The following is a 13,002-nucleotide window of genomic DNA, read 5'->3' as shown; positions in this document are numbered from 1 at the left end:
CTTTGACTCTCCTTGATTTAGGATAAACTGATGAGGTATAGCAAGATAAATAAAGGAATAAAGAGCTAATCCACAAGGGAGAAGACTGTTTTATTGCTCTCACACAGATGTCTGTCCTAACAACACGGGATATTTTTTTTTCCTTTGGGGGAGGGTGGGAATAGAGTTGGGGGAGCAGCAATTTAAATTGGGACCTCTGGGCAGTCTGTGTTTGGGAATTAGCATTGCATTATTTCCCTGGCTCCCCACCCCCTCTTGTCATTTAGTTGAGAAACATTTGCCCTGGAACAGCACACAGAGTTTGCATTAGCATCCCTGAGGACAGAACTTTGACCCCACAGACTAAGGAAGCTACAAATGGAAAATTCCAAGTTGCTGTACTCTTTTATTTTCATGCTAATGCTTCTGCAGAGAGTATTTAAGGAAACAGATGCACAAGAATAATAAAGAGCTGAGGACTAAGAACTCCTCTGGCAACTGAAGTCATGCTCCGTCCAGCATGATCCTATATCTCCCTATGCTTGCACAAGTCCAGAAGGGTCAAGGTGAAACCCTGATTTCATTTTATGAAAAAGCTGAACCAGCACTGACATAGAGAACCCAGGATCACATCCAGTCAGGATTTGAAAATTGTTTAAGTTTCATTTCACTTCCTTCAGGCTACCTCAAAGACAGATGAGCATGTCCTTCAGTAAAAAGCCTTGGGGAATGGTGATTTCTCTATCTGCCTTGCCAATCCACACCCGAGTTCAAAACAATACTCATCCCTCTGTAAACCAAAAATAAAATTCTAAGGCTCCCTCAGCTATCTTAATAGACTCCCTCCTGTTGGCCAGGGCACTCCAAAGTTAACCTGAAAAACTGATTCAGGCTATGATGGAAAGTCGGGGGTGGGTTGGACGTGCCTCATTATGCCCTCCTCCCTGTTGGAATTCAGGAAAAGCCAACCAGCATTTAACATCAACATAGACCTTAAGTCTGATAAGAAATATTTACAATCTATTCTCTCTGAAGCCTTCATCTGCATGATAATGCCTTGGTTTCTACAACCTCTTATATCACCCAGCTATTCCTTTCTATTGATAACTCTTTCAACCAATTGCCAATCAGAAAAAATTTAAATCTACCTATAACCTTGAAGCTCCCCCCACTTAAAGTTGTCTGCCTTTCTGGACCAAACCAATGTATATCTTAAATGTATTTGATTGATGTCTCATGTCTTCCTAAAATGTATAAAACCATGCCATGCCCAGACCACCTTGGGCACATGTCATTAGGACCTCCTGAGGCTGTGTCACAGGTGCATCCTTAAGTCTTGGCAAAATAAACTTTCTAAATTTATTGTGAGACATGTCTCAGATACCTGTGGGTTCATACTTCCCTTGGATCTAACCTAAACGGTGCTCACTATATTTGCAGCCCCTGGCCACTTCTCTTGTATTCTATGCAACAAGAAAAACTTCTCACTTTGTCCTAAGAATAATCTCATCCTCGGTATAAATCCTCATGTGGGAGACATATGAGAGCACTACACTCTGCAAAGCCAGATCATCTTAATATTTTATCCTAATTTGCAAACAAAACTTAAATTTTACTTCACCATAGCTATGTCTTGCAAAGGAGAAGCTAACTGGAAATGTAGAATAATCATATCTAATTCTTGCTTTAAATGTATCCACCCCCTACTTTCACCTAGATTATGACCAGAAACTAGACAAGAATCCACAACTTGGTCTCTCCCTAAATCCTTTCACGCTTGGAACTCACGCAGGGAAAGTTCCTTCAACTCAGTTCTCACCTTCATCCAAGGCCACCTCTCAATCTTTCTATCATCGCAGATCCCTCCCTTCTCTGCACTCTTCCATCTAGCTTGGCCTCTGCTTTCTCTGCATAGGACCTTGTCTCCAGTTAGACTGTAGGATTCCTGAAGGCAGAGCCCACAGCTTCTTTTTCATCTCCTACATGCCCTGGTGCAGTGTTCTACATATGAGGGCTCTCATGAAAACCATGGTTGAGTGACTGATTGAAGAAACAGAAACAGGCCCCTGTGGTGACCTGAAGCATATGGAATTCTGAGCAAGGGAAATGAAAAGCCCAAAAAACCCAATACCACACCCTTTATAAAGCAAACACATCGCAACAAATCCAAGGTTATTGGAAAAGTAACAGCCCTCTCCCCAGACCAGCCCTAACCAAAAAATTTCATTAGAATGGATAAAGAAACTGCAGTAAATATTAATGGCTGGAGAAGGAAGCTGGAGGACAGCAGGCCGAGCTGAGCAGGTGTTCACCTCCCTCAATTTCAGTCCATTTGCAGCCAACAACGTCATCATTTGGCCTTCTTGAGCTCACCGACAGGCCATTTTTCATGATTTTACCATTTCTGGCCAAATGCAAACTTTTTAATTAAATGTACCACATGATTCCAGATGTTTGTTTATTTGTTCCAAAAAAGGTTGTAAAATCACTACATGAGGAAAAACCTGGGGCAGGGGTAAAGTTTTCTACAAGAGACAGGGAAATAAAAAGAGTCAGAAGAACTGGGACTAGGAAGTTAATACTGGGCCGAGCTCACGGCAAAACAATTTAGACCAAAAGCATTGGCTTCAAATCACTCTCCTTCCAGAAGCCCAAGATTCAGAAATAAAACACCCTGGGTACTTATTAGTTTTTAAGAGAATGAAGCTCATCTTTAAGCCAAAGACTAGAATGAGAACAAATGTTTGTGTCTGCTCTGCCTGCTTTTGGTATGTTTGCTCCTGCTGCCACAGCTCCACTACATTAACTCCACCGGTCTTCCATTTAACAGGCCAGATTAGAGTTCATGCATGAATGGTGGGAGAGAATCCTGCGATGAGGATGAACCGAGAGAGGGGCAACAGGCAGAGACCACAGCCTCCCACACACCATGCTGGCTTCCTTACAGCTTTCTGGTCCTCTGTTTCTCTCTACCCTGAAATATAATCAGTATTCGGTCTATTGTGTTTGCAACAGAATGTTTCTCATATTCCTTCCTTTATTTTTTATACCCCCAGACAGCCAGACAGCCACTCCAGGCCTTGATCATGGAATGCTGGATTATTCCAACATTATCCTGGGCCCTATGTTTTAGTTTCAAAAGCCAACATCAGAAATATTCTGAATAACATGCGGAGGAAAAACATTGACTGTCCAGTTTCTCTGATGCCTGAGCTCTCGTGACCAAACCATCAGCAACCTCATACAACAACTCCATAGTGGCCATAAGGTTCCCTGTGCATGGCCCCCACTCCTGCTCTCCTGGCAGTATCTATCCTGGCCCCAGCTGTCTTCCCCATCTGTTACCAAGTTGTTTTCTAAATTACCTTTGCTAGAAACCTGCTCTTTGGAGGCATCACAGTCTATGGGCACAGAACCTGGTTGTCTGGAAATCTAAGGCTTCTAAGACTGAAACAATCTCCTTCCAATCCCATCCCACCATGGCCTCCTTGAATCCAGGCTCTCTCCTTTCCAATTACCCCTGCATACTGCTTGCAGATTAATAATCCTACAGCATGGTTTTAAATCAAATATAAACCCTTCTGTCTGTCCAAGGCCTGCCATAATGTGGACCTATCCTACATAAGGAACCTTATTTCTGACCTTTTCAAAACAGGTCCCTTTCTCTCATCAGTTCTACCTGTTCTTGCCCTTGTGCTTTATCTTTACCCATTTATCTTTCTGCAATGCCCTTCTTTTGCTCTCCACTTAACATATTCTTCAAAACTCAATGCCAACATCCTCCAAAGAGTCATGCCTGAGGAGTCTCACCTACATTGCACCCTATCTTTTCTAAACGTTGAGAGCACTTGCAGCTTTTACCAACTAATAGAGCTCTTATTTTTGTAACATATAATATCTTGTTTGGTTGGTATTACTTCATTTTTGGGATTTCCTCAATCAAACTATAAATTCCTGGAAGATAGAGATAATATTCTCTATTTCTGAATTCTCCACAAATCCTAACAATACACTCGGTACACAGTAGGTACTAAATGAAGACATGTTGGGGAGATTCTTGAATGACTGTGCTCATAGCAATCTTTGTCTTACTGACCATATCATAATTTTTTCCTCATAAAAAGGGGCAAGAAACAGCCCAGGACTCTAAAACATAAGCACATTTAGAACCTTCCACCCTGTATATTCTAGGCTTCCATTTTTTTAAGATAAAGAGAGCATGTTTCTACTATCATTTTTTATTGGGACTGTCTGTTGGGGGAAGAGTTGTCATTCTGACCTCTCATTTTATAGAAGTAGGGTTTGCTACTATTTGAGGGGCAGGGGAAAGCTGAAATCCATTTTTCCCTCCTTGCTTCTGGGAGAGAAAAAACAGATTCGTAGCCCTTCTGTGTCTACAAGTGTACCACAATTCTGCCCAAAGAATAGAAATAAAGCAATGTCGGAGACTGCAAATGAAAAATCATCCTTGGAGAAAAAGGAGAGGAAATGGACCCCTATGGATTTCAAATGTTTAAAGGAGGTTGCTTAAAGTTCCTGGCTAAACTCCATGCAGTCTTGGTAATAGTCTAACAGATTCATCCATCTTCAGATTCCACTTGGCTTGCTCTTCCATCACTGCCACCCTCGCAGACAGCAAGTGCACACATGCACATCTATCTATATATATGCGGAAGTTTTAATCTACACTACCCTCCATTCCAATCCACCCAGCCCAGCTCTGTACAGAGTGAAGCTATTGACCCTGCAAAGTAGCAAGGAGATGAATTTGATGACCCAGACTGGAGTTTTTAAACCATTTCAGCAAGGTCTAGAATCAAAGGAAAGTACAATTTATTCAGCACTTAGTAAAGTCCTTTTACTTTGGAACAGAGTGCACATACTGAAAATAGACTCCTACTGCCACGCAGATAAAATAAACCTGTCAACCACTACTGTCAAATCACTAGTCACCTCGATTAAATAAAGGAAACTTTAGCATCTCTCAGCATCTGAGAATTCCACCAAGATTATAAGCCCATAAAAGCATTATGAAGGAAAGAAAACTAAAGTAATGGGTTCTGTTGAAAATGTCATCAGAGGAAATCATTTTACATAATTAGCAAATGCTAATAATAGTTCTGCACGAGGAACCAACACACTCTTCCCCCACACAGTCAAGGCACAGTGGTGGCAAGAAGTCTAAAAGATACAAGCCAAGGCCATACTCTTATTTGACAGGACCCCTGGACAAAAACATGTTCTTGTCTCTAGGGAGGTTTTTTTCTTTTTTCTTTTCTCTCTCTTTCCTTTTGCCACTTTTCAGTACATTATCCATGGGGGAAATTTGGATCTGTCATGCTTCTATGAACTTTCAATGAGTCAGTCACAATTTTTTGAGAAATTATTTGATGCTTAGCTCTCTTGAAAGACTAATCAAAATATTCTGGAAGGCAGAAGGCAATATATAAGCAGCCTGTCTCAGTCATAGGGTCTGACCTACCTGGCAAAGTCTCCAGAACCATCAGGTTGTTCATCTCATCTTTTTGTTAGTTTGTTTGTTTTGTTTGAGACGGACTTTCACTCAGTCACCCAGGCTGGAGTGCAGTGGCATGATCTCTGCTCACTGCAACCTCCGCCTCCTGGGTTCAAGCAATTTTCCTCTCTCAGCCTCCCAAGTAGCTAGGATTACAGGTGCCTGCCACTGCACCCAACTAATTTTTGAATTGTTAGTAGAGATGGGGTTTCATCATGTTGGCCAGGCTGGTCTCGAACTCCTGACCTCAAGTGATCCACCCACATCAGCCTCCCAAAGTGCTGGCATTACAGGCATGAGCCACGGCACCCGGCCTCATGTTTATAAATGGTCAGTGATAACCAAGAGGCAGTAGGCAAAAGATTCCTTGATGCTGAGCTATTAAGCTGGCCTAAATAAATGCACCTATTTTCCTGAGTATTTGCTATTGTTTTCTGCAGATTTTGTTTATAATGATCAGACCCACTTAGCTTTCACATTCCCTGTGGCTGACATGACAAGATAGTAGAAATCTAAAAATGAAAAACTAAAAGTTGGCTAAAAGAGACATACTGCCTCTGACAGGGCCCAGAACACAATATCCCAAATAGTGGCACCTTGATGTGCTGAGTGCTTTGAAACGAAAGACACTGGAAGGGCCTCAGAAGCAAGGTCTCTCTGGCCTTCTCTTACCCGCTCCCTCATCCCTCTGTCTCTCCCCTGCAGTGAGTTATAGAAACCAGAATTCCTCTTCCCTAAGTGGGGTCATCGAAACTAGAATCCTGTCCCTTAAAGCCAGCCATAAAACCTAGAAAGGTCACACTCTCTCTTCTCCTTTGAAGACTCTCACTTCAGAGGGTCCTGTCCTATACCCAGGGGAAGGAATGCTACATAAAGAGGCCAAGAAGAATCTGAAGAGACAGGCTTGCTGGGCTTCCCCTCAATCTATTACAATTAGATCATACCCTTTGTCTAATCATGTTTCTACACAGCTGTCCATTCTTCATCAACATAAGCATAAAACTAGTTTTCCCTTTCATTTCTAAAGGCCCCCCTGTCTCAGAAAACTTGGATTAAGTAAATTTCGTATCTTCTTCTCTTGTTAACCTGTCTTTTGTTATAGGCTGTGACCCTTATAATGGATGAGGAAAAATATTGCATCATTCTGCCCCTGCACCTCCAAATCCTTTAAAAGCCCAAAACAAATTGTGAGCAATAGTTTAGTCATCAAGTAACTTCCTTTTGAGCCCTCCTGAAAGCATTATGCTTGTTGGCATGAAGTTTTTCTGGCCAATATCTCCCCATCCCAAACATTTTTGTCTACATTGCTACCTCTTCACATACAGACATTTAAATTTCCTTTTATTCATTTTCACTTTGGCTGATTTAATGAGTTGAAGCAAAACACTGTGTATTTACGGCTTCTGTGGAAACGTATTTTATGATATCTCAGGCTAAAAATGTTTTAAATAATAAAAAAAACCACAGTTTTTCTTTTGGTCTTTTTCTTCTTTTTTGGATGGCATACATTGAGTTGTTTCATGGAGGTATACAGAAAAATCAATTGCTAAGCATAAATGCAACTCACATTAAGGAAACTGCAAATGATAACTAATTATGATAAGTTGCTGTATAAATTACTTTGTGACAGTCCCAGCAATCAATTTCAAACACAAATAGACCAAGCCCCTGGTTGGAGAGGAAGATGAGTACCTAACAACTGTGTCAATAAAAATAATGGCAAAGTTGCCAACAATAGTCAAAGTAGAAAGGTTATCATCTCTAAGCAAGTTTCACAGCAAATTTCCTCTTCATTTTTTTTTCTTTTTGCTTTCTTTCTTTTATATATTTCAGGTCCAGTGTTTAATATGGCAAGCTAACTATGGCATATATTCAAGACTATAGTATAAGCATCAGGAAATAAATAATTCAGGGACATTCACTAGGCTTGCGTCCTCCTCATTCCAAAGAAATGCTCCAACCCAGGGCAGCATTCTTGGAGAGAATTCAGGTGGATCATTCTAAATCCATGTGTGTACCACAATCTATATCTTACTGAGAGTCTGACACCTTCCTTGAGAGTTTCTGTTCTCGTAAAATAATTCCAAAGTTACTTCAATTCATCCTATTCCCTTCTCTACCATCAAACCACCAATGCTTGAAAACTACAACATTAAAATAATCAACTATTTAGAAGTTAGGCTTTGTGACTAAATGCTCTCTGGTAATGAATCAACACATATGACACCCATCCCTGATTGTTTGGGTTTATGAAAGCAACAGAATTGAGGTCTGAGGTCCACACAGCTAGACCTTTCCCTTTAGTGTGTTCACCCCCAAAGGAAGCAGGGTCTCCTTTCTCACATGCAATCAAGTTACCGTGCAGAGGTGACTAAGATACTCACCCTTCCGCTGGGTTTCTATTACTCAGCCTTTACTGAACAAATATATATGGAGTGTCATTTAGGTAGGAGGCCCTGTGCCAGGCATTGCAGATAAAGCGGTGAATGTATGTAATCACAACCACTCTTCCCAACAGCTTATGGCCTATCTAGGAAGACAGTCCCTGAACAGGGAACACTGGCCTAATATAAGTATGTAGCGGGGGATCAAGGGAGTTTCCTTTGGAGCTGTGATATGTAAGCTGATACCTGAAGAATGGGCAGTGTCAGTGATGTCAAAGAGAAGATGAGGCTGGGTGTGGTGGCTCACGCCTATAGTCCCAGCACTTTGGGAAGCTGAGGCAAGTGAATCACGAGGTCAGGAGTTCGAGAACAGCCTGGTCAACATGGTGAAACCGTCTCTACTAAAGATACAAAAAATTAGCCAGGCGTGGTGGCATACACATGTAATCCCAGCTACTCAAGAGGCCGAGGCAGGAGAATCGCTTGAACCCAGGAGGTGGAGGTTGCAGTGAGCTAAGATTGTGCTATTGCACTCCAGCCTAGGTGACAGGGTGAGGCTCCATCTCAAAAAAAAAAAAGATAAAGAAAAAAGAAAAAAGATGATTTGGACTTACTGCTGCCTGTCAGGGAGTTTTCATTTACGAGGAGTTTAAGACACACATAACCTGATCTCTATCATACAAAGTAGAATATGAACAATTGCACCTAGAAGATAGAAACAAATATCAGACATATCTATAGAAAGAAGAAAATCAATATAACTCAGATCAGTAAAAATTTCATGCCGGAAGCAAAGTACGACATGTTACTATCCCTGTGATATATGGATTATCTACAAGTAACAGATGGAAAAATTGAATCCCAGGTCTCCTGATCATTATTCTAAGCCCGGACTTCCTTTGCATTTGAATCTACAGTTTTTAGGACATGAATCTTGGACCTATCATACTCGACATTGGAAGTTACATAAAAGGACAAGTAAAGGGAAAATGGCATGTACAGAAAAATAGCAATTTGCACATGAACTACTGCCCGCCAGTTTTTGTAGTTGTTGGTGCGGAAGGAAAAGAGATTGGGAACTGGATGAATAAAAAATTATTTGCAAATAGAACTTCCAGTGAGGATTGTATAGACAAAAGTTTCAGACATCATGGAGAAAGAACTGATGTAATTTGTCCCCACACCATGAAAGGCCGCCTTCTGCATAAATGTTTGTAAGCTGTTTGCATGAAGGTATTAACAAATGACATTCAAATATTTTCATGATTTACATGATCAGAAACTTGAAATAATTCTCTTAAATATTAAAAAAATGATATAGTATTAAGTGGTTTCATTTTAGTGCCAAAAAATAATGGATTTCTCATTTGGGGAAAGCCAAGTTGGTTCAAGCCAAATTGGTTTACGCTAAGCTGAAATATATTAGTCTCACCTTTCTCCTACATAGATCAGTTCAATAATCCAGCTTTAATGAACTTCTTCGGTCTTCTCTCTATTGGTTTCCTTATGGCCATCAGCCCAAAGAACATCATTTTATGATGTGGACTTGCTTTTATCAACAACCAAGTCAGCACTGGTCAGGCAACCAATGTGTTAAATGTGTAGGGATTTTCTTCAGTAAAATTGAGATGTCTGTGTTGGCTCCCTTTAAATAACGTCTTTACATTTCTCTCATTGATGTTAAGCCCTGATGTCATCCAAGAGCACTTATTTGAACTCTAACTACTTTAGGCATTTTTCCATATTCCAAATATCATTCCAAATATCTTAAAACTATATTGTGTTATATTCCCTTTCTTCAAGTCTCAGATTTTTTATATTACTGTTAAAATGACAGATGATATTTGCCCTATTCCTAATGATTATCATCTATCTGATCATATCTCCCCATTGTGAAATCTCAATTTCATGGCCAGATACACTTTACAAGTGGCTGTGAAGTTTCTGAGACTTCGGTTTCTATGCAACTTATTCAATAGACTCTAAAGTAAAAATACCCTTATTCAAATACAAGAAACCAACAAATAAACACACGAGGATATGAGGCTAATTTAAGGGTTAATTTGTTGCGCCATCTAGATGTGGTGTCATTTTAGGGAAATTCCCCCAAAAACAGTCTCAAAAGGGATGCATGCTTAAGACCTTCAAAAGGACATTCAGTGAAAGAGACCTGTTCATGCCCCTCAAAACATAGCAGGTTGGCAGCTGCTTATTCCCCCTGACTTTGAGCAAAATTGATTTTTCACAAAATTAACTAAAGTATATTTAAATGTAGAAAAGTTCTATTGATGCCCAAACACCAAACAGGCAAGACAGGTCCAAGCCACAGACATCAGAAATCCTGCACTACTCTCTTCTTCGTTTCCTGCAGAATACAAGTATCCCATTTGCCCAGAGCCCAGATGGTGACTTGGAGGGGTCAGATTCACTACTTTCTGAGCATCGCCACAGCCTGTTCTTCGACCTGCTCATCCTGCAATGCTGCTGGGATGACAATGCTAGAATAGCCCCTGTTCAGTTTCTCCTTTACATGTACAAGTGGAATTTCCTTCTTGGGGAAACAATATTTAAAACAGCCAGCTTAGGGATAAGACATTTTCAAATGATATTTCATGTCAGTGTTCTGTCTGCTTTTGAAGCTGAAGACTTTAGAGATGGCAACAGACATGCAAGGCTTTGGAAAAACTGAGTAAACCAAATTAATATTTTGAAAATAAGAGAATTCAGCAAAAACTGCACATGGCTCCTCTCAATGTTGCCAGGCAAATTGGAATTCCTTTTAGTTACAACATAGAGTTCATTCATTTTGAAATTACAGATGTTAATTGTTATATTCTCAAACAATGATACTTTTATAAATGTTAGTGAGTTTCCCAATTTCTCTCCATCACTAATACTGGAGTTAACATCTCCTTGATAATTTTTAAGTACTCTAATCTCTTTATTTAAAGAAAAGAATCATGAAATTATATTACACCGTAGATTTATTTGCCTCCTGAGTAGACTGCTACTAAATTCTGTTTAATACGGGTTAAAATCACTACGTGTGACAGGTATGGTTTTCTCATCAAGGACTTAAAAAGCACTGTGTTCTTTCTAAAGTGCCGAGGCAGCAGTAATGAGCCAGAGCTCTGCACAGCCAAGTGTCCCTCCCTGCACCCACTGAGAGCAATAAAAAGCTGAGTTCCAACCTTGGTGACTGGTGAGTTCCCTGGAAGCAGAAGGCAAGGGCGTGTAGTGGCGCTCCGGGGAGTCGGCAACGTCCTCATTGGAAGCCTGTGTGACAAAGGCAAAGTCAACATGAAGCAACACCAAATACCAAACCCCTCATTTACCAGACCTGTCTCCTTGGGATCTGAGCTTGGAGAAAATATTATTCACCAAGATACTTCTTATGAAGCAAGAGTTGTTTTTGTTGAGATAATATTCTGGTAAGTGTTGGGTAAGATCCAAAGCTTTGAGGGGCCTCAGTACATATGGAATAGCTCTAAGAAAAGGGGGCAGTTTATGTCCTGAAATGAAAGGAGAGGGAGGAGGAAAAAGAGAGGTAGAAGACAGGAAAAGTTAAAGGCTTAGATTTCTATCAGGCCTTCACCCAGTAATTCCCACAAAGTAAAGACTGGCTATGAGCAGATTTCTTTGGATACTAGTGAAGAGGTTAAGCTCTACCCCCAGGATAAATGGGGAAAACCAGGGCTGACTTCCATGAGCCCAGTGGCATGAAAGACTTGGCAGAATGAAGTCACCACAGGAAAGGATATAAATTGTCTTGTGCTGTGTACTGGGGATTCTGGCTCAGTTTAACAACAGCAATGAGAAATACATCTGAAATTTGGATTTGGGATGTAGCAGTTATCAACAAATGTGTCACTCCAAGGCCTAAAAGAAAATAACATAAGATACATCTAGGATGATGCTTTTTCACTGTACGCACACAACTCTTTAACCATAGAAATGTGTCTGAGATGGCCCAGGCTGCTAAGGCTCTCTTTTCAGAACCCACCATCCTTGGGAGCTAAAGCCAAAAGAAAGTACTTCAGTTTGGGGTCAGCTATCACTCAGAACCAATGGCCAGTATGCCACACTTACAGTGTGGTTGCTAGTAGCAAGAAGCATTCCCACCGTAACTCTTAACTGAGATTCCTAAATCAAATGCAGCTTTTTTTTTTAATATCCCAAAAAGAACATCTGCTAGGATCAAAATCCGAAGCTTACAATCTTTCCAAGCTTCATGAAAAAGTAAATTTCATTAATGCTACATTTTTCTTTCCGGAGTAGGAAATACATTCTATGGGATATATTTGCCCTCCTAAAAGCAGGCCTTTTCTCCAAAGAGATTACCTATATTACAGGAATCAACACTAAGTAGGAGATTAGACCTACTTGCTAGAAAAACCCTTTAAATTTCATTTCTGACATTTGAGACGTTTGACTAAGCGGCTTTCAGTGGAGACTTACAGGAAGAGTGTGAGTGGAGCAAAATCAGAAGCTCTGTCCCTAGGTAGAAAACAGTTTTCAGGTAGCATTTCTTCACTCCAGCTCCAAGGCAAATATATAGTGTTTAAAGTTGGATCCAAGGCTATTGGGTCCACAAAAATAAAAGCTTAGCCACCAAGAAAAACATGTTTTAAAGTAGGTAAGACTTTTCCACTTTTTAGCACACTGCAAGAATGTGGAGCCCAAAATTAGATTAAAAATCAAACACTACAGTCACCAAGTGTCTCTCTATTGGGTATTCAAGGTCTCCTGTAATTTCTACATGATGAATGAAACATGAGGATAGTGTCCTAAATATGGCATCTATTTAATGCTTGAGGCAGGACATATGGGGTGAGGGTACAGGGGTCATCATCCCTAGATCTATCATACTTCCTCCATAGGAAGCCATAGCTGTCAATATTTCTGCTCCATCTCATCACGAAAAAAGACCCAAAAATCCAATATGAGTTTTAGTTTGTTTTGTTGTTATATTTCTTAGAACTTTTAATCTCGATTTGGGCTGTTGACAATTTGATGACAGCTTTTTTCTACAATTACTGGAACAAATGCTACCTTTTCGGAAACATCTCTGACTGTGCTACACATTAGAATTCTGTAACCAAGCGTAAAAGAGATATTTAGTTT

The 13,002-nt window shown here is 40.3% G+C and overlaps 1 protein-coding gene across 2 annotated transcripts in view; it reads right to left on the bottom strand.

The window, feature by feature from the left end:
* LRMDA (leucine rich melanocyte differentiation associated) overlaps positions 1-13,002 on the bottom strand; it is a 1,126,997-nt gene that overhangs the window by 224,106 nt on the left and 889,889 nt on the right. For both annotated transcript variants that reach the window (XM_004091143.3, XM_003271288.2), the window contains one exon: positions 11,070-11,154. In XM_004091143.3, coding sequence (XP_004091191.1) covers positions 11,070-11,154 — 85 coding nt within the window. The remainder of the gene's footprint in view (positions 1-11,069; positions 11,155-13,002) is intronic.

Source organism: Nomascus leucogenys, chromosome 18 (assembly GCF_006542625.1).
Source record: "Nomascus leucogenys isolate Asia chromosome 18, Asia_NLE_v1, whole genome shotgun sequence".
NCBI lineage: Eukaryota > Metazoa > Chordata > Mammalia > Primates > Hylobatidae > Nomascus > Nomascus leucogenys.
This window is presented reverse-complemented; position numbering and strand designations above follow the sequence as displayed.